This window comes from Poecilia reticulata, linkage group LG22, assembly GCF_000633615.1.
Source record: "Poecilia reticulata strain Guanapo linkage group LG22, Guppy_female_1.0+MT, whole genome shotgun sequence".
NCBI classification, from domain to species: Eukaryota; Metazoa; Chordata; class Actinopteri; order Cyprinodontiformes; family Poeciliidae; genus Poecilia; species Poecilia reticulata.
The window spans coordinates 8,553,866-8,580,493 of NC_024352.1; the positions used below are offsets into that span (position 1 = coordinate 8,553,866).

General features: G+C 40.0%; 2 protein-coding genes across 2 annotated transcripts; both read left to right on the plus strand.

Moving 5' to 3' along the window:
* Positions 1–233: 233 nt before the first annotated feature.
* On the plus strand, positions 234–1,706 carry nkx2.9 (NK2 transcription factor related, locus 9 (Drosophila)). Its single transcript, XM_008399140.2, has 2 exons — positions 234–627; positions 737–1,706. The coding sequence occupies exons 1-2, from the start codon at positions 465–467 to the stop codon at positions 1,324–1,326; spliced, it is 753 nt and encodes a 250-aa protein (XP_008397362.1). The 5' UTR covers positions 234–464; the 3' UTR covers positions 1,327–1,706.
* Positions 1,707–10,512: 8,806 nt separating this feature from the next.
* nkx2.1 (NK2 homeobox 1) lies at positions 10,513–13,659 on the plus strand. Its single transcript, XM_008399139.2, has 2 exons — positions 10,513–11,594; positions 12,343–13,659. Exons 1-2 carry the CDS (start codon positions 11,228–11,230, stop codon positions 13,038–13,040), a joined length of 1,065 nt encoding a protein of 354 aa, XP_008397361.1. The 5' UTR covers positions 10,513–11,227; the 3' UTR covers positions 13,041–13,659.
* The last annotated feature ends 12,969 nt before the right edge of the window (positions 13,660–26,628 follow it).

A 26,628-nucleotide genomic window follows, 5' to 3' on the forward strand; every position in this document is an offset into this window, starting at 1 on the left:
GGCAACACCGAGGAGTGGAGAAGGGTGGAGGGGCTGATGATGGGACAGGCTCTGTTGTCAGTTGCCACCCAAGACGTGATTCAGCTCCAACAATCACCATTATCTGTTCCTCAGTTGGACGATACGGGACGAATCTGTAATGATGACGAGTGTTTCCTTGGCTCTTTGTTGAGTTTTTCTTTTCTCTCTCCCCCCCAAAGTCCACACCCAGCCGTCATTGGTGACAGCACTCCAACCATTCAGGTAGCGAACGGAGGAGGAGGGAGGCTTTATAAGCGAGGGGCGCATGGAGAGTGCGGTTTGGGTAAACACTGAGCTCGGCGCGCGGATCGATGTTTTGACACTTCGCAGCAAAGTGGGAGAGGTTTACTTTGAGGACTCGGTTCCTTTTAATGCAAAGAAAAAAACAAGATTGAGAGAGAGAAAGAAGATAACAAACCTCGGATTGTCACTGAGTGAACGCGATGACTGGTGCGCCGAGCAGGTTCCGCTTTTCCGTCAGGAGCATCCTGGACCTGCCTGAGCAGGATGCGGAGGCTGCGCCGCGCTCCTCCTCGGTTTACTCCTCCTGCTCCTCCAGCTCGCCCTACACCTCCTGGGTGGAGTGCGATCGGAGCCCCTGCATGTGTGAGTTGTCGGTTTTTACTGGCAAAATGTATTTCTTAAAAGAGCAAAAATATAAAATATAAATAAATTTAAAAAAAGCAAATATTATGTCTTCTTGTTTTGCCTCCAGCTTCTGATGAGGGCAGTTTCGAACCGTCCCCCGACTCAACCAAGCCGGATGACTCGTCCCTGGACTTGGAGCCGGTTGAGAGGATAAAGAAGAGCAAGAAGCGCCGCGTCCTGTTCTCCAAAACCCAGACCCTGGAGCTGGAGAGGCGCTTCCGCCAGCAGCGCTACCTGTCCGGGCCGGAGAGGGAGCAGCTGGCCCGGCTCCTCAGCCTCTCTCCGACCCAGGTGAAGATCTGGTTCCAGAACCACCGCTACAAGATGAAGAGAGGCCGGGCGGAAGGCGCGCTGCCGCCGGACGCGGACATTCCGCAACCTCCGCTGCTGCGCAGGGTGGTCGTTCCGATTCTGGTCCGGGACGGGAAACCCTTCCACACCTGCTTCATTGAGGCGGACAAAGCCAGCTGCCTGACCTCTCCCGCGCCTCCTCATCCTCAGGCGTTCCCGTTCCCGTTAGCCTTCCCTCCTCTCCAGCATCCCTCCCCCGGATCGCTTCCTTCCCGGTACCAGCAGCACTTTCCAGCCGCGGCGGCCTCCAGATTCGCCTGGAGGGACTTTTGGAGCGACTCGGTCCCCTTTGCTCCTCTCAAATGAAGACCCTCCTGTGAATGCACGAACTCATTTAGAATGGCATCAAATGTTGTCTAAATGTTTTTACACATTTCTGAACTACTCAAACATTTAGATTCACACATTAGAGCGATGAATGTTTTGCACAATTTCTTTTTTTTTTTTCATGTTTATTTTTGTACCGCTGATTGTTGCTGCAGCGTGTAGGACATTATTTTTAAAGTGATAATTCATTTGCATGTCTTTTGCTCTCCTGTGTTTTTGAAATCTTTTAATTATTTGTATCAATAACTTTTGTTTTCATTCCAGTAGATAGGGATGTGTATTGTAAGAAAACCAACCTTTAGTCTCAATTTTAAAAAAAAGCAAATGTTTTTTTTTTGTTGTTTTTGTTTTTTGTCTTCCAGAAGACTTTCTGTAAAGTTTATGCTGTTTATGTAAAACACTTATAAATAAAATCATTTATTTTGGATTATTACTTTTTACAGTAATGTGTTTATTTCACTCTAGCTGCAAATTGGTTTGGTGAATTTTGTGTCATTTTGAAACATTTAATATTTTCTGGCTGGGTACATATAGGGTAAATAGATGTTTATATGTTATAATATACACACAAATATGTGCAGTTATAACATATAGAATATATTATGGATACATTTATTTAACCATAAACAAATAAGTTCTATTCATGTAGAACTTATTGAGGTTTTACATAAATATGAAGGAAGTTTGCCTCTTTAGCATTTTTCATTCTCCAGAATTGATTCATATCCTAAAGGGAAGAGAAGGCACGTCTCAAAAATAATCAATCTGTACTTGTATATATGTAGATGTATATATTATCCAAACAGGATGATAAATTAAGAGTCATCTAAGAAGCTTTTATGATGTAAAAAAAAAAAAAAGACTAATTATGCAGCCAAAAGCTGAGCAAACATCTCATCTAAAAGAGCTGGATCTGGTAAAGCATGAGAATCCCTGGCCTCTTTTATCACAGCACCACGTCTGTGACCAGGAGCTGCTTCTGCTCTCTCAATTAAGTTTTGTTAATCTGATGAAAGCGTACTAATAAAGTGCATTTATTCTGGAAATGTCGGTATGTTTGGAGCAAATGTGGCTTTCAAACATGATGGAGTATCTCATACTATTTACTTCACATATCTATGTCACTTTTTCTTTTCTTTTTCTTTTTTGTAAATGTGTTTGTTTTGATGTAATCACTATTATTTTTATTTTATGTTGTACACGTTCTGTCCCGATGTGTTTCACAAACAGCCTGACGGGTCCGGATGCCCTACAGCGTCGGGTCGCATTCGTTCTGCAAAAGCTTGGATTTCGAATATTTCAACTCTCATCTGGAGAACTGCTGCAGGAGGTCAGAAAAACGCTGATGCCTTCGGACCACTCAGATTTTAGGCAAATTGTGAAACAAGCCGAGCTGAGATGAAACATCCTCGAGGAAGCGTGGCCACTCCGATCGTCGGCCTAAAATACAAAATAATAATTTTTTAAAGGGCCTCTGTGTGTAAAACCATGTCAGTGCCTGGGGGGGGGAGGTGGGGCGTTCACTTCCACGCCCCTTATAATGTTGTTTGCTCGTCCTGTGACCCCGCAGCTCATCGTCCCTGTCACCTGGCCCTTTGTCCCCATCGCTGGGGCCACCTTGCCTCACATATGGAGGGGACTGGCCGAACCCCTCAGCTCGCAGCATCTCCCCTTAAACGCTCCCTTTGTGCGGGTGTCTCCCCCTGAATGGACCATTGTACCTCCACCAAAGGGGACCGAGACAAAATCTTTAGTGTTTCGATTCTCGTGATGTTTAATCAGTCCCTGCGACAAATTTATGAGCTTTGACCGCACAATGGTGTTTTAGAGCATCTCTGGGGTTTAAGGGTGACAAAGACAGGCTTTTAGAGGTTGCCATTGGTTTTTTTAAGTTAGTCAGAAGAATTGTCTGAATGGGACGGGCTCGTATTGGTCTGCCCATCCTCTGGTTTCACTCGCTGGCCTGCCGTGGGAGGAAAGTTAGGAGAACGCTCGGTGGTAATTTGTTTATAAAACTTTGATTACTAACCGACATGGTTAGAGAAAAAAAAAATAGATCAGATTTTCAGGTTGAATACAGCTGAATCTTTTTTTTTTTTATGTTTGTTTAGGAGCTTAATTCTGCTAAATCTCTTAATTATATTTTCTGCTTCCTTTAACCGATTTGGCCGCTGGTGTTCCCTGAATACCCTGAATAGTCATTTTAATGTTTATGTCTTAATGTACAGATTCAGTTTCAAAAATGCTAGGCTAACCTTTAAAATGTTACTGTAACACTTTATTGGAAGTGGTGTGCATAAGACTGACATGACACTGTCATAAACATGACATAACACCTGGCATGAACATGAAGGAGTCTTTATGAATGTTTATGACTGTTGTCATGAAGTGTCATTCGGTAAATAATGACACTTTTAATGCAAAGTTGCTCTAAAAGTTGCATTAAAAGTCCATTGAAAATGCCAACTTTGCATTAAATTATCATAATTTACAAAATCATGCAAACTTGGCACTTTTAATGGACTTTTAATGCAACTTTATGTCTTATGCACACCCCCTTCAAATAAAGTGTTACCAATGTTACTTTTAAAATGTGTTTAGATTTCAGTTTCCAGTTGGAAATAACACGACAGAGAAATTGACCTTCAAATTCAAACGTCTCCGTATGCAGCTCCCTCCACAGTCACAGACGCACCCGAAAGTTGTTTAAAACGGTAAATAAATGTTTGCTGTGAATTGTTTCACGTTATTTTCTGCTATAGATGCAGGCGAGTGTACCATGACTTATGACAATCCCAAACACACATCGGACTTCAACGAATGGCACATTCTCTCGTCTTTCCCTCTTTGAACAGTGGCAAAGAGAAATTGGCTTCTGAGTTTGTTATGGTGGTTTATAGTCTATGTTGGTCAGTTGAGTGTTTTATTGTTATAGTTATTATTAGCTAGTGTGGTTTTAAGAATACTATACAGCACTTTGGTGCACTTAGTAGCTGTTTTCAAAGTGCTTTACAAAAATAATTGACATTGACATTGATATTGTGTCTTGTCTGTTTGCTGCTTCCAGTAATTTCCCTACTGTATTCTTACCGCATCATTTCCCATTTCCATCAGTTTGTATGTTTATGCCTCCAACCAGGTGCCAGTGATCACTCTCCTCAGGTTCTCCACTTCCTGAGTTTGTTCTATTTCTTCAAATAAATAATAATAGTAATAATAATAATGATTAAAAATACAGAATCGTCATCAAAGTGGCATCGTCATCCCCCTGTCATTATTTGGTGTCACAATTTCAGACTAACTAAAGGGTTTTTTGTAAAAACAAACTGGTCTGCATATTCAAGCGTAATGTTTTGAATTTTAAAAGGGAAAACACCTGCATTTGTCACAAAAAACAAACCATTACAGGTCCACCAGTCATCTTCAAAGTGAAGACAGCTTACTCTGTATCCATGAACAGACCTTTCTTCTTTACTGGCTTAAACCGCATCAATGCCTGAAGATGAGCTGCAGACACTTTCTTTCTGTCCTATCTCTGCAATTTATCAGTCACAAGATAAATATATATTCCATGTCATTTGATAAAGATCTTATTCCATCTGCCCTTCTCATATAAAATTGTGGATTTTAAGTAAAATCAACTGCTCTGTGTTATATTGGAACAACATGAAGACTATTATTACTTGACATTGTGCACAAAAACACTGCTTCCCAACAGCACCCGCTTTCTTATTCTACTCTTTCGTACATGTATTGAATTTAAACAGCATTTGTGTGAGTTAATGTTCATCCCCCTCAAACAAAAACAAATATGTGGAACATGTCAAAATGCTCAAAATGTTCAAATTGTGGACTTTCCCCACATCCTGTTTTTACGTGTTTCATATTCCATAAGATGTCGGCAGACTGTGACTCAGTGGGAAGAGTAAAAGTTGTTGGACTGATTCCAGTGTGTAAAACAAGGCGATGTAGGAAATGCCACTGAAGAACCTGTTTTTTAACTAAATGTTTTTATATATTATTCTGCAATGGGAATTTACATAGTGACAAAAATACTGTTTGAATGCAGTACAGCAGTTAATTAGGTATGAAAATATTTCTTAATGTTGTGCAATATGAATATTAAGGTAGCAGAAATGATCATCATTCATCACAAACACAAGAGTCTGATGTTAAGCATTCGTACGCTCATGATTATGTGTGCTGCGTTTTAAACATGCATACAAACCGATGACTTCATTTGCAGAGATTTGACTTTTAATTTACACCCTAACATTGAATGACGTGCAGGTAGAATAAATCTGTTGTGTTAAGGAAAAAAACAAACTATAGCTTAGTAAACACTGAAGTTATGCCTACAAACTGTGTTTGTCTGAGAAGTAAAGTACAATTAGGTTGGAGCTTTTTTTTTATGAGAACAGAAGTAATACTAAAAGAGATTCATGTTGTGCTGTTACTAATTGATCTGCTTACTCATCTTCTAAGTCTCATGTTTTATGAGTTTTTTGTCGTTTTGTTTTACGCAGAATGTCAATGTTCACAATGTCCAGCATATAGTTATAAATTGTCCTGATCGATTTAATTTGTCTGAAAATTGACTTCACTCATAGTGAAGGCGGTTTCTGAACTTTTGTTCCCAAGTTCAATTTAATCTATATTACATTGAAATTTTTGAGATATAAAATAAATAAATAAATAAATAAAAATTCAACTGGTACAACTGCTCCTCGGGCGGTTAGGGACCATCCTTAGCTGCAAACATGGCTTATGTCTTGGGTCAGCTCATGTTTACCTACATGTCAGATACATTAAAAACATGTACACAAGCTCAATTCCTCATTTTAAAGCATCATCATTTGACAAAAACAGGCTGCGACTCACAGTAATCGCTACGTAAAGCTTAGTGATTACAGGGTTTGGTTTTCATTCTGGTGTAACTGAAAACTCTGGTTCAGAAATGTGTCGTTTGTGATGAGGAGGTGATGAGACTCATGTGTACATGTGGGCTGGATTATGGATGAAGTTGTTCATTTAGTGAGAGTCGCAACTTTCATGATACTGGTGGTCCAGAACTTTTCAGACGTGATTTCATTGACTGTTTGCTCAGTCACCAAATTCTCCACTAGATGGCGGAATAACACTCGCAGTGAAACACTGAAAATCTGCTGCGGCTCCACATGGTGAAGAGACTTACTGATCCACAAGGTGGCGCGTTTCATCCAAAAAAAAAAACCCAACTTGCTCTAAAACAGTGTCCCTGCTGCAGAATCAGGCCCTCCAAATAATGACATAATCGTGACTGCGTGACGCATGAGCATTTGCTCAAAGGCTCTGAGGCAGGATGGTGAAAATACTAACATCCGGTTTTTGAAAAGGATTTTTAGGCCACTCAAATCCACCAGAGGTTTAGTTCAATATAAAAACTTTATATTTTTTCTTAAAACCGCCCTTTGTGATTGTATAAAGTGGAATAAGTATTGTCTATTGAACATAAAGACAAGATTTCGATAGAGATAACGGATCTAATTTTGATTAAATGTCATAGCTAAAAACTATCCACCTACCGTCTGTTCAATATTTGCAGTAGAAACAGAATATCTGCATTTTAAAGTGTTCAACGTATGAATATTGACCCTATTAAAAAGAATATATTGATCTTAAGGCTGCACAGTGGCGCAATTGGTAGAGTTGTTGCCTTGCCTTGGTTCTGGGTTCGATTCCCAGCCCCGGTCTTTCTTCATGGAGTTTGCATGTTCTCCCTGTGCATGTGTGGGTTTTTACTCCGGTTTCCTCCCACAGTCCAAAAACATGACTGTCAGGTTAATTGGCCTCAAATTGCCCCTAGGTATGAGTGTGTGTGTGCATGGTTGTGTGTCCAGTGTGTCGTGTTGCCCTGCGACAGACTGGCACAGGCGACCTGTCCAGGGTGACCCCGCCTCTCGCCCGGAACGTTAGCTGGAGATAGGCACCAGCAACCCTCCCGACCCCATTAAGGGACGAGGGTGTAAAGAAAATGAATGAATGGTATTGATCTTAAATCATAAAAATAATAATAATAAAGGACCACCTCTTGTTCATTTCAACTCCTGACGTTTAGTTTCTCTCTCCTCGGGGGGCGCGGGGGAGGGGGGGTTATATCATGTATCAGCTGAGCAACTACAGCGTGTGGCCTCAATAACAAAGGCTCCGTAGGCTCACATCCGCCACTTTCTTAGTGTTCTCATTATTTCCAGAAATTAGCGGGAACATTTGGACTAATTGCCGCTAATTGGCCGTAATGAGCGCATGGTAGAGCAGGGATAGCAGNGTACTGATTTAGATTATTAAGAATGTCTTGCAGAATTGTTTAATTAAGGAATGCACATGCAAGCTTTAGCGTGGATGTATGAAGATGCTGTAATTTCATTTGCTCGCTGTTATTATGACCTGGTAGTTAGTTGTTGCGATGCAAAACAATATGTGTAGCCATGAACTATGTAACTACACGATAGTGTTGCTTCATTAGATGCGCATGTGATTTGGTTGTTTATGTTGGAGCGACAGGAACAAGCAGTTGGAAGGCAGCGGAATGCACAGCAAACTAAAAGTGGATCGACATGTCACTACTGGCAGCACACTCACTGATTCTGACTGTTGTTCGCTTCTCTTTGTGAGATGAAATTTTCAACAACAACGAGAGAAAAAAAAAAAGATGCAAAGACTGGTCATTACTTAGGAGTTAACCGGTGTCTGCTGAGAGAGGCTGCCAGCAGAAGACGCTGTGCTCCTGTCTGAGGTGGATGGAGCTGCAGACTCAGGCGGAAGCTGGGAAATGTTATGATGCTGCTGCTGGGATTGACCTCTGGATAAAAGGTTTCACAAAATCAAAATATTCCAATTTTTTTCTTTTCTTTTATTTCCCGTTTGTTTGCTTTATTACATGTCTTTAAAAAAAAACAAAACCTAAATAATTGTATTTTACTTGAGCTATACACCGTCATACTGTATAGAGCAACAATAAAAATGTAGGATTCAGGAGCAGGACATGATGCATAATAAAATGCTAAGTTAATAAGGCAAAAACAATGCGTGATGAAAGTGCGCAAACAAGTAGAATTTACAGTTCTATGCTTATAAAATTGATTAGAAAATAGTGCAAGTTTATCAGTAAAAATGTAAACATATGTGGCGAATTTCAATCAAAATGTAAAAATAAGCCAAATAAATATCTTTAAAATGTTCAATTGTATATCTGGGTGGTCGTCCCGATTTAAAATCAAACAAATATCAACTACAATAAAAATATCTACTAAAAAAATAACACATTTTTAAAAATATATATTCTAAAGGGTAAGATTAAAAGCTTTTCCCTGACAAGCACAGGTTAGATTTATTAAGGACTGCCTCGCGCTGAACTAGCTCACCTTGCTAGCTAATTTATAGCTTCGTCACTACGCTAGCACTGATACAAACTTAAATTATTGTTCAAACAAATAAAACTTACTGACAGCAACTTGTACAATGGTGTTTAGCTTCCTTCCAAAAGTAATTTTTGTAGTGTAAGAAGGAGTTATCTATTAGCAGGTTTGACATTAGCATTAGCATTACTCCTAAATAAGCAAAAACTGGAAACAAACGTTAGCTTTTTGCTCCAACAAAAGTTATAGGACATTTCTTGACTTCTAATGCCTATTTACTACAGTCCAAAATGCTATTTTATAGTGTAGGAAGCAGAGCATGTTGAAGTTTCTTTCACTTTACTTCTCGCTCCATAGCAAGTCTTAATTAACCTTTACTGAGTAGATGCTCTTTTATATAAAATCTACAGTATATAAACATAGCTATTTTGTGCTGGACACTGCAAAAAATTATTTACAATATCAGCTAATGAATCCTCTTCGGTTTTCCAAACATCTCCAGTTAAATTCTAAACAAAATGTTCTGGCAGGACTTGTCACCAAAATAAAGATTATTAGCCCTTAAATAAGTTTAAAGCAATTAGCCAGACTTTTCAGTGAGATTATTATTTACTTTGGATGTAGTTTCTCATTAACAGAGCGACATGTGATAATCCATATTCAATTTCTTTTGTTAAAAATCATTATTAAGTCAATGAAGCGTCTCCTTTAAAAACACCCTTTCTCCAGCTTCTTGCTGACATCACAGAAGGCATAGTTCTTTTGAGTATACAAGTATTTGGTTTTCTTGCCATTTTTTTCTTTATTTGCATATTTTTAGTCAAAATCCTGCTTCAAATGTAACTTACAGAATGTTGGAAACTGACAAGTTATTCGTTCATCACATTGTTTGCTGTTACCAACTGGTAACCCAATTCTTGTGATGTCATGAACCCAAACACACACTAAGAAGAATAAGTAGTTTTATTTATTTATTTTTTGTACCATGTGTGATTTTTTTTTCTAACTTTGAATTTAGTGAAAACCGTAGTTTCTAAAATCCTTTGAATTGTCTGTCTACATTTAGTAGTGGAAAATAAAAATACACAAGGGTATGAACCTTTAAGCTAAAATGCTAACTTCCTTTTTTTGTTTTTTGTTTTTTATTACTGATTGATGTCCTCCAAACTTCCTTTGAGTAACACGATTGAAAATGACACATGAAATAATGAAGATGTCTTTTTCATGGGGTGCCATTTTTAACTGATGCAATATTCCACCGCACAAATTAAATCCTGTAAATGTAACAAACACACAACTTACAACAACAAAAACAACAACAACAATAATAATAATAATAATAATAATAATAATAATAATAATAATAATAATAATAATATCCGGAAAAAAGCCCAGCTCCTTTTCGATGACTCTGTACAAATAAAACAAAAAACAACAAAAATTCAAGGTGATTGGGTTAAACTGCAATCGCTCCTTGAGCATTAAGGCAAGTTGCTACTGAGGGCTACCTGGACTTGTGCTGCAGGGAAAGTAGCTACTTGAACACCGTTAACTTCACATAAGAGCCTCTCCTTCCGCCAGACTAGATTTTTCTCCCCTCTCTTTTTACGAGGGTGTTCATCTGAATTTAGGTAACACGCTGCTTTCGTCCAATGACATGAAACGTGGGGAGGAAAAAAGAATCTAGGGGGGGGTTAATCATTTACGCAGCCACTTAACGCGCGGATGTGTATTTATTTACTTATCAGTATCAGGCGGATTTTTTTTTTCTCCCCCTCCCCTCCCCGCAAGTGCACTTTTGCATGTCTGAGTACGATAAGGCATAACACAAACAATCCTGCAATCACTGGAGGCCTCTCATGGCCATTAAAAGTCAGTAGTTCAACCGAGGAGTGGTTCTCCAACTCTCAAGTCCATATAGGCCTCCTTCCTTCAAGAGGCCCTCGTAAACATCACTACAGTTAATAAAGTGCATTGTGGTCAGGAAGCAAACAGCGGCGAGTCGCTAACTCCGCCATGCAGAAGCCGCGCGCCCGGACAGGACACCGCCCCGCGGCAGCAGCGGTAGCGCCGGGACGAGCGTTTATGATCATGTGCGGCGGCGCTTATGTTATTGTTAGTGGGAGGGGAGCACATGTCTTCTAAGTGAAATTACGCTCGGAGGCTAGAGCTGGGTTTTTTTTTTTTTTTTTTTTTTGTATTGTTGCCGATGCCCCGCCTCTGATGGTAGCCTTAAACCTGGCACCCGGCTAAAACAAACCAAAGCCAGCACCGAGCTCACCCACTCAATCCAATTAAAGGCGCGACTTGAGGCGCTCTCCTACGTGTTCATCTACCAGGATCGACGTTGAGACAACAGGAACCAGAGGGGCTTTGGCCAAAAAAAAAAAAAAAAAAAAAAGAGGAGAGAAGAGAAGGGGGAGAGAGAAGAGAAGGAGAGATTGCCTTGCCTTCTAATTTCTCCCTCTCCAAGCCACAGAACAATGTCGATGAGCCCTAAGCATACGACTCCTTTTTCTGTTTCCGATATCTTGAGTCCCCTTGAGGAGAGCTATAAGAAAGTAAGTATGGAGAATAACAACTTGGGGGCACCTCTCGCTTCTTACCGGCAGCCGCAGGTCTCTCAGGCGGCGATGCAGCAGCACCACATGGGCCACAACGGGACTGTGTCAGCGGCTTACCACATGACTGCGGCGGGTGTCTCCCAGCTGTCACACACTGCCATGGGGGGCTACTGCAACGGCAACCTGGGCAACATGGGCGAGCTGCCGGCGTACCAGGACGGGATGAGAGGCAGCGCCACGGCCACCGGCTGGTACGGAGCCAACCCGGACCCGCGCTTCTCCACCAGTGAGTATCCGCATCCCCGACCTCAGCGAGGCTCTCTCTGTGTGTTTCAAGCGTCATTTTTTTTTCCACTCTGTTTTATTCTGTGCAGCAAATCAGATATAGTCTAAATATCTAAATCGCCAGCCGGACAGTTAAGATTGTTTTTGCTTTCTTCCCAAGTTCATTGCATTCATCTGTGATATTTTCCCCCCACTTGGGCTGGAGCATCTGGAGGACATAAAGATTTCCACTCGGGCTTTAAAAATACACGAACGAATTGTTGTCGCGCTGCAGTTTGGCGGAAGGAAACTAATGTCATCAGAGCAGATAAGACAAGGAAACCTTAGAAACTATTATTATAAATAGATGTTTATTTATCTATACGACTAAAGTGCAACATTAAAATGGATCGTGGATGGCCGCACTATTGTTCAGCGTCCTGGTGGCTAATAGAGGGTGAAAGCTGGTATTTCAATCTGTTTCTGTTTTATCTAAAATGAACCTGAACGCTTTTATTCATTTGCTAAAATAAATAAATAAATAGATAAATTAAAAATAAAAAATAAAAAATCATCGGATAAATTTAATAACGAACACATAGTTTACAGATTTGGTCGCAGGAATTTGTGTGAAACGTATTGACTTACGAATTAAATCCAAACAATTAGAACGCCATTACAAGTTAACGTTAATATTTTTTTTTCTTTGACTCGTTCAAATTAAACTGTGTTTAATTCAAGTTCAAAAAAAAAATCTTCTCTTTTCTCAGTCTCTCGCTTCATGGGCTCCTCGTCGGGCATGAACATGGGCAGCATGGGCAGCCTCAGCTCCCTGGCAGACGTGGGCAAAGGCATGGGCTCCCTGTCCAGCACCCCGAGGAGAAAACGGCGGGTGCTTTTCTCCCAGGCGCAGGTCTACGAGCTGGAGCGCCGCTTCAAGCAGCAGAAGTACCTGTCGGCGCCGGAGAGGGAGCACCTGGCGAGCATGATCCACCTCACGCCGACCCAGGTGAAGATCTGGTTCCAAAACCACCGCTACAAGATGAAGAGGCAGGCCAAAGACAAAGTGTCCCAGCAGCAGATGCAGCAGGAGAGCGGCTCCTGCCAGCAGCAGCAGCAGCAGCAGCAGCAGCAGCAACAGCAGTCCCCGCGGAGGGTGGCCGTGCCGGTGTTGGTAAAAGACGGCAAGCCGTGTCAAGGCAGCGGCCACACGCCCACGTCCTCAGCGCAAACGCACCACCAACAGGGAGGCAACGTCATGATCATGTCCAACAACGCGTCCGGGCTCGGGCAGCACCAGAGCCAGCAGGTGGGCAGCACGGGTCACTCCCCGGACTTGGCGCCGCACTCCTCCAGCCCGCCGTCTCTGCAGAGCCAGGTGGCCGGCCTCTCCCACCTGAACTCCCCCGGAGCGGAGTACGGCTCGGCCTTACAGTGCTCGGCCCTGTTGTACGGCAGGACGTGGTGACGAGACGCAGCGGCTGTGGTTCAAATTCCCTCCGCGGTGAAAAGAGAGGCACGTCGCAGCACACATGCACGCATTTGAACAAAAAGAAGAGAAAACAAAAAGAAGAAGAAAAGAAAAAACTCGAGGTGCAGCTTTTTATTCTACAAGGAAACTCTTGCGGAAGAAACTTTTCCCATAAACTGTGGATGTGAACGTCCTGGGATTTATTTATGTAAATTATATAAAGAGACAAAAGAAGATCGTTGCGGTAGACTGATAGTTGGGGTACACCTGACCCTGAGCAGGGACGCGCGCGCGCGCGCGCGCGCGCACACACACACACACACACACACACACACACACACACACACACACACACACACACACACACACACGACTGGACTGCCGTGAAACCCAATGCGCCTCTGCTTTCTAATAGAATTTTAATGTGAGCCGTAGGTCTAGCGTGTACATTTCTGTAAAAGGTTTGAATTCTAGCTCTTTGTTGTACAAACTTTTTTGACGCTATTGCTGGTTTGTTGTGGTTTCCCCGGTATTTGTACGTTTTATTTCTTTGTAACTTATATAGATATTTGACTTACTACAAAAACAGTCCTATTAATAAATTATGAAAACGAGACAGCTACGCTATTTTTTTTTGTGAAATATGTTCGCATTATGTGAGTAATTAGGTTGAAGAAGAAAAAAAAAACTTAATTTAGTAGTAGAATATTATTATGGTTATTGGTTTTGTCGCAGTATTAACAACGTCTTTTTTTCCCTTCATTTATTTCCCAAAACAAATCGGAACAAAATAATGAAAATTGAGTGTTTTTTTTTTTCTTTTTTGTGATGTACTTTTTTTTTTGATGAATCATTGGGTTGCGCGCGCGCGCGTGCACCGCAGAACAAACGCCTTTGTAGCCCTTACATGCTTTTTTTTTGTTTGTTTCTTTGCTCATTTTTTTTTCTGGATGTGTGTTCACTGAGTCACAGAGGCGAGGTCTCTCGGAGCTCCACATCAAACACGAGCGCTGCTCAAAGGGCAGCTTATCGATGAAATCCCTGACCAAACAGCACGCGGAATTCTTCTCGAAAGACGGGCGCGAGCCTCTATCAGCTGCTCCATCGATAATCAATCAGGGAACTGAAAGGGACGGGCGATGGGTTTGAGATTCAGCACCAACTCGTTCCTAAAGACGTCGTATTATTATTATTATTATTATTATTATTATTATTATTATTATTATTATTATTATTATTATTATTATTATGTTGGATTTTAAGCACAGTTTCGATGTGGCTCATATTCCACGGTCTCGATAATGAACCGAAATCGTGGCTTACTGTGTGGCTTACTATTGAATTTAATATATTCACGTTAAAACACGGCCTTTAACTAGGATTCTTCTGCAGGTGTGAGCAGTGAGGTCACAACGAGGTTAAAGTCAGGACGCTCACATTCAGAGGCGTCACAAGACATAAGTGAGTCAAGCTGCTGGTTTGGGCCCCTTCGAGGCCAGGAGGGGGGCCCAATAAGCACTTTAGATTTTAGCTAGAAAATGTATTCAAAAGTTTCACATTTAAATGCATACAATAATTTTAAAAAATGTAACTCTTTGAATATAAGATTATTTAGGATTAAATTAATCATACAATCATACACACACACATATATATTTTATCAATCATGTTAGCAATTACAGTTCATGTCAGTAGGTGAGTGATACTTGCTGTAGCTGGAAACTAATCAATAAATCAAAAACAATTGGGAAATATTTCTGACTTTTACTAAGTTGTCAAAGACGTGTTGTGTTGTAGACACAAAATTGAGAGAAATGATCTTGTCTCACAATTTATTTGCTGCTATTTATTATTATTATTATTATTATTATTATTATTATTATTATTATTATTATTATTATTATTATTATTATTATTATTATTATTATGCTGCTGCTGGCCCCATGCAAACTCGAGCCGCCTCTGCTCATTTTTGGAAAGACAAAAGAGAACCAAACGAAAAAGTTTCTAAAGACTCTATGAATCCAAAGTTTGCTAAATATGTGCTCAGCAGAAAGTTCATGTTGCTGTGGAATGACGAACCGTCACTGGAGGGATTTATGATTTATTATTTATACACACGTACATATGTCAATATCTCTTTGCATTCTCACTCTGAGCGTTACCAAACAGTTAGTTCAGAAATAGTAATAGATTAAAGTTACAGAGCCTGTTGTTAATATCTGCATGCAACTATTACTGTAGACTGTTATCCAGCTTAATGAACAACTCATCAATATTTATTTATTTATTTATTTATTTATTTATTTATTTATTTATTTATTTATTTATTTATTTATTTATTTATTCATTACCAGTAGAACACATAATCCACTGAGTTTTAAAACGTATTCAAGGGGGCTGTTTTTTTTTTTTTTTTTTTTTTTTTTTTTTAATTCAGCGTTTTTACGCGTTGCTCTCCAAAGTAGTCCCCCGCACCCCCTCCCCTTCCACAGTTCCTACAGAAGAGTTTGGCATTTCCACACACACGACTGCATGTTCGCAACGTCTTTCTGTCACTTTTTTATTCCTAAAGCGGTCTCAGTTTGAGGCCTCCCGCGCGAAATAATAATATAAAAAAAACGCCCTTCCAGAAGACCTTTGAGCTAAAATTCTCCAGCCCAGCATCAGAAACTGTCTTCTATTAGGTATTTTTCAGAGCGCGTTTTGTTCGCGGAGAGAAGTGAGAACTTTGGGATTACATTAACATGTCTTTGGCGCCGTGTGTGGTCTTTGTGCGCCGCTTGTAGCTGTCGAGAATGACTTGTTGGAAGCGTGCGCGCTCTCATCGCGCTCCTTTGTGGAAAGCCCCACAGCTCGGCTCCCCGAGTCCTCCTGGCTTTATGGTGGGCTGCCTCCATGAACCCCGAGCAATTAGTCTCTAATCTCAAGGTAATCATATTTGAGTTAGTGACTAGCTGGTGAATTTTATTCGCCTATTTAGCAAGCGGGTTCCCTCTAAGCCGGAGTGGAGTGGAGCCTGAATGTGAAGTTTTGAGCGGATATTAAAACGTGTGTGCGCGCGCGCGCGCGTGTGTGTGTGTGTGTGTGTACGTCTTAAAAAGCAAAAGTTAAGAATGAACGAGTTGATGGTTCAAGGAGAAAAAAAGGAGAAAAAACAAGTGGAAGCAGATTGTAAAATGAAAAATACTCTATTTCTGAATTATTATTATTATTATTATTATTATTATTATTATTATTATTATTATTATTATTATTATTATTGTATCTAAAAGGTAGAATCGGCATGATACCTACATATGTTCGATGGATTATATACTCTAAAATCGTATTAATGACACTAATGACAGATCGACATGTGCCAAATTAAAAATAAATAAATAAAAATAGACATTTATGTCAGACCAAAGTTATAGTCGTGACTAGGATAAACATCTGAGACTTAGAAAGAGGTTTGAAGTAATAAAAAGCTGTGGTTGTGTGCGATTTAACATTTTCAACCTTTATGAAACTTTTTTTTTTGTTCTATTTTGATGTTACATTTAATATACTTTTTAAAATTTAATGTTTGAGACACTTGCGATTGTATCCTAATCGTGTCATTGTTTGGTTTGGTTTGGTTTGGGTTGGTTTCTCATGAAAAGCAAGACGGTCCAGCCAGGGGCTGTCCATGGTGCTGAACAACAAATTCATCACGGAGGGGAAAACATAAGAGTACAAAAGCAAAAAAAAAAAAGGTTGCACTCTTCAACAAGCTGTTTGTCTGCTTTTTAAATACTTCCTAACACATTTTTTAAATATATATATATATATTTACACGTCATACAAAAAAATGACTCACTTCCTTCTTTGAAAACATTCACACTTTCTGCCTCCTTTTTTTGTTGTTGTTTTTTTGTTGTTGTTGTTAAAGTTCTGAAACATTTTATTGCAGCAGGCCCGAACATTCATGTGCATTTCAAATGGGACAATTACACAGCAAACTGCAATCACTCCCTTTTCGGCAAAACGTTATTTTGAGCTAGCCGGCAGAAAAGAAAGAAGAAGAAAAAAATCTTTAATTGTCCTGCGTTTATCTGCTTCTTCAAGCCATTGTGCAAAGAGCGCAAACGAGGGTCATTTGCGAACTGAAATACTTTGCATGCAAAGCGGAGCACAAGATGCTGTAATACTTGACCTTTCAGCATAATTGTTGCAGGCATGAAATGCAGCATTCAGGGCTCGCTGAGTGGAGTCTTTTCTCTCTCTCTCCCCTCCCTGTGATGAACAAAGCACATTTTTACATCTTAGGTGTTCACTTGGCTTTGTTTCTTTTGAAGATTTTTTTTTTCTTCCTCTCCTGGTACTGGGTGCAATTTTACTTCATTTCGATAATACTGCCCAGCTACAAAAAAAAAAAAAAAAAGCACAAATTTGACTACCAGAGTTCTTTTTTTGTCAATCGCAACACTAAATGGGCTTCATTTTCAGCCTTGGCAAATAGAAAATCTTCTGATTTGTGTTTTTCACTCTGATTTTCACATGGCGAGTTGAAAAAGTATGATTCCTCAAGTGAACTTCTTCGTCAAAATGGATTTCTATGCTGTATATGATTCTGCTTTCCATCCCTGTTTGATGACCTGGAGAAATTAGTGATTCATGAAAGTTGGAAAAATACAAAACCATGATTACGTCACAGATTTGATATAAAATCTGACAAAACAATTTTTTTATGTTTTAAGTCAGTTAGGATGTCTGTATGTTTTGTTTTTTTTTGTTGTTGTTTTTTTTTACCTGTTTCACTTTATGTCAACATAAAAAAGATAACAGAACAACATTTTCAAATCAAATATTGATATTTTTGTAGAACTGCATTGTTCATTGGTCTCCCATAAAACTTCTTATACCGTCACAGTTTGCAGGAATTTTGGCCCATTCCTCCAGCAGAACGATTGTAACTCAGTCAAGTTTGTCAAATACCTTTTTCAGCTCCGTTGTACAAGTTTGTTGATTAAGACTTTGTGGTGGCCACTCCAAACCATCAACTTTGTTTGTGCTCAGGCCATTTTGTTACTAATTTAGTGGTGTGATTCAGATCATTGCTTATGTGGAAATCCTGTTTGAGCCCAAGTTTTAACTCCTCAGTTAATGTCTTGGGATGTTGCTTCAATATTTCCACATAGTTTTCTTCTTTCATGATGTCATCTATTTTGCTAAGTGTATTAGTCCTTCTTGCAGTAAAGTAGCCTTTATAATATGATGCTGCCTCCTACATGCATATTGACTTATTGTTAAAGTCAAGCATTGACTTCAAACCATAAGTCCTTAGATTGAAATTTTAAAAAGTAGGTTTTTCGGCTGACAGAATAAGACAACACTCCTTTAAGTTTGCTACATGAACTTTATTGATAATTATAACAGAATGTCGTCGTCATCATAGAGCAAAGTTCAAGAATAAAGAAATGGAACAAAAGCAAAATACACCCACAGATGTGGTCGACTCAGGAGGTTGATTTAAACTAATATAGTGTTTGAGATTTCAGTTAAAAAAATGTTGTTGTTTTTTTTACAAATTAGTTGTTATTTTGCATTTATATAAGAGGTAATGTTCCCCACACATACATGTGACCGAGCTTTAATCAAACTAACAATTTAAGTTGCCTCCGGTACATTATGAACGCATTTGGCTGTGATTAGCCATTGTAGTTGCAATTTTATTTCTGCATATATACATTTGGTTCTTTTTAAATGACAAAAAGGAAAGAAAAAAAACAAAACAAAACAAAACAATCCTGTTCAAAAGCAGGACACTTAAACTAAATATGCTTCAGGAACTTGAAGCCAACAATGGTGGATTGTGAAAGTGGGTGTTTACAATAATGGTAACATTTTTGGAAGTAATCATTGTTTGTAGAAAACGTGACCAACGCTATGCAGTAAAAGGAAATGACTGTTGGCAAAAAAATAAAAGTAAAAAAACCAATCTGCCTGACATCTTTGGAAAGGATTATCAAATCGTTTTCAGATATCAAAAATTATAAGTAATATATACATTTAAAAAACTGTTTATTGATGAGAGACTTAAAAAAAATATGCACAAAAGATATTTTTTATTTTCCCTTTGCTAAAATGTAAAAACATAAATGTTAAAATTTGGCTATGTTACCAACCCCATTCAAAACTTGCCATTTCTAATAATCAACAAATCCAACAAACCAAGCATAAAGTTTGCAGGAGAAATGAACAGGAACACTATCTCAGAGTAGTTAACATAAAATATATCACACAACCAGCTCTGATAATATTGTGTACAATGTAAATAAGACAAATATCTTTACAAATGAGTCGCGTCGTGTTCTGATTTTTCAGCAATTCGTGCTTACTGATGATGCTTGTTGTAGATTTCAAAGCCTTTTTTTTTTGTTGACATGAGTCTTCATCCTTTATGTTTTGGTTCAATGATGCTCAAATGGTTGCTGTGGGCGACGGGAATGGGCCTCTGCAAAACCTAGCCAGAAAACTCAAAAATTGTCTGGCAGCACGCAGTTGGGAAATCTGTAGCTCTAATGGTGCCTTTACTGATGTCCAAGTTGGCCGGGGCCGTCTGCACTAATGCAGTCCACAAATACCGGCTTTTTGAACCGGCTTTTTGAACTTGCTCAATGGCCTTGCTCCTTTTTAGCTCTGCTGCAGCTATAATCTCTGAGATGAATTTTGTTTTTCAAACGGCTATATGGTTGGATGTTTCCTATACTTCATCTTCAATAAGCTTAGGTCCAGACAAATTCTCTGTTTTTCTTTGACTTGTTCACTTTGAATTTGTTTGTTATGTATAAACTTTGTTCACTGATTAGAATTTTTTTTTGTTTATTATTCTATAAATTGACTCCAGCTGTTGAATCGGTTTGGCTGTTCAGACTATTGATGTTGATTATTGACTGACGTGTCTAAGGATTCTTTGAGTTCAGAGCCTGGACCAGCTCTAAACATCTAGACAGAACAAAAAACGTTTTGCTCATTCTTATTGGCAAATTACTGACATTGAGATTCAATTTTCAAGTCTTTCAACAGGTTTTCAATTGAGCTGAGGTCTGGACTTTGACTGGGCCGTTCTTTCGGTACGTTTTGGCGCATCATGGTCCAAAATGGTGGCCCTCACGCCAATATTTCAAGATCTTTACATCGTGTTACAGGTTTTCTTCCTATATCTGTTTGATTCTGGTTAACTCTGACAAGCTTCTCATCAGCTTCACATCCCCACAGCATGATATGTCCACCACCATGTTTCACTATGGGGTCACATGCTATGTCAGTTTGTCGCTGTGTGCAGCGTTTTCCATACTCTTGCAAACGGCGGGTTTGTGAAGGGGAAACCAAGAGTCGTTAACCCATATGAGCCGCTTTATGGGTCATGTGGGCGGATTGTTAGGGATCACACGAGCATCAAGGTAACGAAATATAATTGTAAGTTATATTTAAGTTTTATATTGCGTTTTTTACACATGAAGTCGGTGGCATCTTACCATCTCCTAGGAATAGGAAGGTCTGGATCAATATATTGTGAGCAAAGTGAGACGTATTTTATCACACACACCCCCAAAAAAACCTCTGATCATTTCTTGCAACTTAATTGATTGGGAGAGAATAAGAAAGGAGACGAAGAAGGGGCCCACCCAGGGTGCCAATCATGCAGGAACCGCCACTGCTCCAGAGTTACGATGAACCTCTCTCGGCTCTTCTCTGATTAAAGCTCCCTTTTAGCAGCCTGACAGTGAAAGTCAGTCGTCACATCTTGGTAGACGGTACCACGCTTTGTCCGTTTTCACGCGATAGACGCTCTGCAAGGTGTTCAAAGCCAGAGAAGTTGCTTCACAGACATCCACAAGTTCGTACAGCACCACACAAGATCCTAATTAAACAGATAAAAAAGTAGTTCAAGTTGTTTTATCGTTTCTTTTTATTTATGTACTTATTTTTTGTCTCCCCAGTAGAACAACAGCTCACCTACTTTTAAACTTCCCACCGTAAAACCTTCAACTTCGGTTCATAAGAAGATCCTCGCGAGGATCTTAACTCTAGAGTTTGTGTGTGTGTGCGTGTGTGTGTGTGTGTGTGTATGTGTATGTGTGTATGTGTGTGTGTGTGTGTGTGTGTGTGTGTGGTCATTATGCGGGCTCGTCTCTTGCTCCATGCCTGCAGTGCTCGCGTTAAACATGCCAATTAAATGAACTCAGACTAAAGCGGGGTTGTCCTGTCTGTGTACAGTACCAGCAGGAGTCCTTTGGAAGGCAGCGAGCCATCACTAACCCCGTTAACACCAGACCCTCCACACGGACCCGGGGGCCGCCGCCCGCTCTGTAGGCCTGCGGGAATAACTGCTCCATTTAATGACGGGTTGAATGGTCCAAGGTTATTCCTTTCAAATGGTCAGACCTAAAGTGCGTTTAAACTGATTTGCATGCCAAAGAGAGCACTTATGATTTCTAAAATAAATCTTTAGTGGAATGAATCTGGAAAAAAGTAGTGGGTGTTAGTCAGCGGCGGTGGTGCGTTCGACAAGTATGTTGTGCTCCTGCTTTGAGGTATACCTCTGCCTTAATGTGTTTTATGATCACATAATATGTTTTAGTCAACTTTCAACATATAACACTTATTAATCTGAGATGTCTGAAGATTTTTTTAATCCACTTATGCCATTGAATCATAATATAGAGTTGGAAAAACAGAAGAAAAACAGGTGATATTGGCCCAAAATTCACTCAAAGTCAGTGGTCAATCAAGGACTGACTTACACAACTAAAGTACAATAATGTGTTGAAATTTGGGATTTTATTTATTTATTTCGAACGTGGTAGCAGCATAAAATAAACAAGGAACGCGAAAGAAGCACATTTTTTGTACCACAATAATCTTAACGTGCTTGAAAGGAAGAAGTACCTCATAAACTCATACTGTGTTTTCAGATGGACTGTCATTAAAAAAAATAATAATAAAAAAAGGAAAATCCTGACACGGGTGAGTTAATTTACTGAGTTTACTTTGAGCGAAGCCTTTTCACTGCATCTCTGGTTGGATGTTTATTGTCACTGTCCTGGTGGAAGGGAAAGTCAATCTCAAGTCTGTTTTTAACCCATAGAAAGTTTTTCTTTCCCATAATTCCCATATTACAATGCTGCCCACCACCAATGTCATCAGGGATCATGACATTAGGTAGTTAAAACATGGCAGTCAGTTTCTATTTTGAATGTCTCATGAACGGACGTGCAAAACTGTAATTTTATATCGATTTTGGTGGAATAACAGTGTCCCAAATGGAGGAACAAGCCCAGGTCATTATATGTGCAAGAACCGCCACTGCATAGATCATCCTAAACCCGACGGACGGTCCATCAGTGAGCCATGATTTCTCCATTGGGAGTGAATAGGATACGTCTCTATTGCTGGGTTAAAAAAAAAAAAAAAATTCCTTGAATGTTGCAACACAATAAGCAATCAAGATCCCAAAGCCAGACATTTGACAGCTTAATGAGTTCAGGCAGCAATCACTTTGAGAAAAGCCCTGGTCCATTTTAACCCGGGCGCGGTCTGCTGAGAAACAACCACCGCTCGTCCATTTAACTCACAGCAAAGACGCACATAACTACAGGTTGAGAAAAAACACAGGCTGGGGGTGAATGTAAATAGGTCCCGTACATTAGGACCTGTTGAGACTTGTGTGTTGTTTTTTTTTTTTTTTTGTTCGGCTCCCGGGAGGAGGGGGTGATATTTGCCCCCCTAATGAAATATGTCATTACGAGGAATTCATGTGACACAAAAGGGGCGACAGTCAAAAATTGCCCCACTGCTGTTCAGTAATTATATAGTTTGCCCTGGCAGCGCCTTCAGGCAGGTGGCTGGTCCATCATGCAAATGGCTTGGCTGTGCTGACATAATTAGCCACTGCGAGCAGCTTAAATTAACAATTAGCTAACATGCAATTCTGCACACAACTCAATAGTTTTCCTTTTTTTTTTTTTTTTTGGCTAGTCGTCACTGTATGTAATTCCGGTGCCTGAATTGCACAGTAGGATATGGCCTATATTATTTAAAAAAAAAAAAAAAAAAAAAAAAACGTGGTCAATTTGCTGGCTAAATGAACGGAAATCAACAGAATAAGGGGTTTATATCCTAATCCCCAAAGAGTGGCAGCATGGAAGTGCATTTATGTTAAACATTTGTCTAAAAAAAAAAAAAAAATCAGCCTTAGGATAACAGACAGTTGCACTGTCTGTCATCCATATCAGGGTGTCTGATATGGATTATATATATTTTTTTTATGAATCTGAATTCAAGACATTAGTAGGAAAACGTATTTATTCGTGTCCTGTTCTGCCAGCTTAGTCAAACCGGTGGGACAGGTTGCCTTGCAGTGTCAGATCTGCTCTGTAAAAGGCAAGAAGTGGGATATTGCTCCTGTTGCTCCTGTTGCACAGTAGACGTTACTATAGTGGCATGACATGATATGACATCTGGTTCTAGTAGTACACTGGACAGGAAGGACGAAAGAAAGGAACAAAGAAAGAAGAAAGAAAGAACATTATTATTGTTTATATTGGCAGTAATAGTATTGAAGCCTTATAAGAAACAAATGTTACACATAAGAGGTTTATTTATTTTTCACATTTTTTATTCATTTACATAGATTTTTATTCTTCCTGCTCTACTTGCCCACATGCATCGGAAAACCATAACAAAGCTCCTTAAATTCTCTTTTTGGTGAAGGTGTGCTATTCCAATCTGGCCACCCCTTTCAAAAGTTCCTAGCAGCGCCCCTGTTGATGGTATAAAAAAAACAAAACAAAAAAAACTGTTGTGTAAGTGAGAATGAGTGGGACCCAGAGGGACCACATGCTGAGCTGGAGCCCGCCGCAAAGGTTCTGCTTTTCTAACCCCTCCACTGATCCCCCTTTACAGCCGACGGCCTAAACACCTCTGCCTCACCGCGCGGCCAATCACGGCCCACCCAGTCACACATTATTCTCGCTGCCCTCCGCCATGACACAGGAACAAAGTGGATATTAAGCAACATTAAACCCAGGGATGGGAGTAATCAGGAAGCCGTTATTTCTTAATGAAGGAAAACACATGCGGAGCGATACACACGAAGTGATCAATAGAGGCGCCTGACAAAAGGGCGAATTGGAGAACAGCCCCCCTCCCCCAACCCCGCCCCTCCGCCCTAAAGAAGAGAAATGCAAATCAATTTGAGTCGTTGTTTGCTTTGAAACCCATTCAGTCTATTTACATTAATTACATGTTCATTAAAAGTAATTCGCGTGGGCTGCGCAGCGGTAACAGTTGCCGCGGCCCTGGTACTTTTCTGATCAGTCCACGGACAAGACACTGGCCGGTGTCCAGCTCTTCTGACAGTTCACTTTAAGGTTTTCACGAATAAAACACACACAGGTGTGACAGGTGATCACTGAACTGAAACAAGCAGAGGAACAGAGTGGGCACATAAAACCTTAAATAATGCAATAAGAGAAAGAGACACAAGAAGAAACAAGTAAATAGCTAGGAAACGTGAACCCAAATGGATCAACTAAGTGTCGGTAAACACTTAGTGATATTTTCAGTCCTGATTTGGAGAAGCTGACACATCTCATGTTTTCAGGAAATTTTATTGGAAACACTGAGCAAACAGGCTCTGAAATCTAAACAATGTTGACGTAATCATAGTTATTGTGGTCATAACCTATGTATGTTACATTAACGTCAGTTTGATGATCAGGACTTGGAGATTGTTTTGCCCAGATGTATGATTCTCAAATTCAGCTGCCAGGTTTATTTTCTCAGAGATCTGCAGACAAGACTAAAGTAATTTATCTAAAAATAAAAACCAGTTTTGACCAGGCAATGTTTCAAGACAGCGGCAGATTGGTTTAGTTAGGTCCGAGTCTATAACCATGTCAGTGTTTCTTGTGTGCTGCGTATTTTTGTATCCGCGTCTAGTCTAACAGAGCGCTTCTTGTGGGACCAAAAAAACAACGAGTATGTAAAGAAGTTCTGCACCTTCAACTCACCGATCCGCACGCGTCGTTTTGGAAAACATAAAGTTGTGACTCCTACCTACTTGTGGTTTTGCATCATCTCAGTCAAGTTCTAAATATCCTTTTTAGAAATAAAACTAAACGCTTCAAAACTCCAGGTGAAGCATGTATAAAATTCTGAAAAGTGAAAGAAGCATTTAGAGATACATATAAGCAACTTATTGGCTGATGAGACTATTTGACTTGTCACTGTACTCTTGTTTAATTGATTTAGAAATGGTCAAATATTTATTTGAGGTCATAAGCAGATATTTCTTTAGATCATGTGGAGACACACAAGGTGTGTCGTTAGCATGAGAAGGGTAATAGATGTTACTTTAATGTTGACTCAGATGAGAGAGCGGATACCGAAGTGAAGTGGTCCGAGAATGGAGCCTTGTGGATCCTCAGATATGATCTCTGTTTGCTTAAACGTCTCTCACTTTCCTTTATCCGTCCATCGATTTGTATAGTTGCAAAAACACTAAACATGTTTAGATGTTCTACAGATTATCTAATTTGAAACAATGCAGATAAAGTTTAAAAAATCATTTTACCAGTCCGACCTGATAAATGAGCTTTTAATTAAACCGGGTTTTTGGTTTGAAACAATGAAACTTATCCAAGCTGTTCTCATCACGTCCTAGAGCCAGGTCAGCTATTTTCTGGCAGCATATTTAACACTGTTTGACATAAAAAGCACTGTTTTCAGTAAAATGTTACCCACATTAACTCAGACTGCCTACTTGCCACAAGAACAAAAACGATCTGTTGTTTAACAAAGTGCTGTTAAAATGTCATGCTTCGCCCTCCCAGTCCCTTTGCTATCTTATCTCTCTCTCTCTCTCAATTTTTTTTTACAAAACCAGAGTTGCTTTTACCAAAGGCCCACAACCTCTTGTTGGTTGCTATAGCATTTTCAAGCACCATTCTCCCAGTTCCCAGCCCCCACATCGAACCTGCTCTGCACACTTGTAATAAATTATCTTCAAGTGAAAACTACTAAAAACGAGCTACAGGACCAAAGCTGGACAGAACCACTTTCCTGAATCACACCTCATATGCATTTTAATTTTTTCCTTCTTTTTTTTATATGCGTGTGTGTGCGTGTGTGTGTGTGTGTGTGTGTGCGTGCGTGCGTGCGTGCGTGCGTGTGTGTGTGACTTGAACCCTGGAGGCTTTTTTTTTTTAAACAGTCTGGGTCTGGCAGAGCTGACAGTTTGAACCTCGCCAACTCCACTGGCCCCTCTGTTATCGCAGCTCTTCTCCAACCTAGTGATGGTTGTTGTTATGCAATCGCAGACATAATCTGTAGGCGGCAGGATGCATCTCCTGCTCTGCGTCCTGCTCGCCTTACAGCGTTCGAGTGCAAACATATGGGGCTGGGGATGCAGAGCAGAAGAGGGTTGATTTGGTGATTAATTAAACATGCTCCAAATAAGAAATGCTCCCCCCTCACCCTCCTCAAGCGACCTCCCCCCCCACAAAAAAACGCAAATGTTCATAATGCCACCAAGTTCAGCGGCAAACAAGTGGGA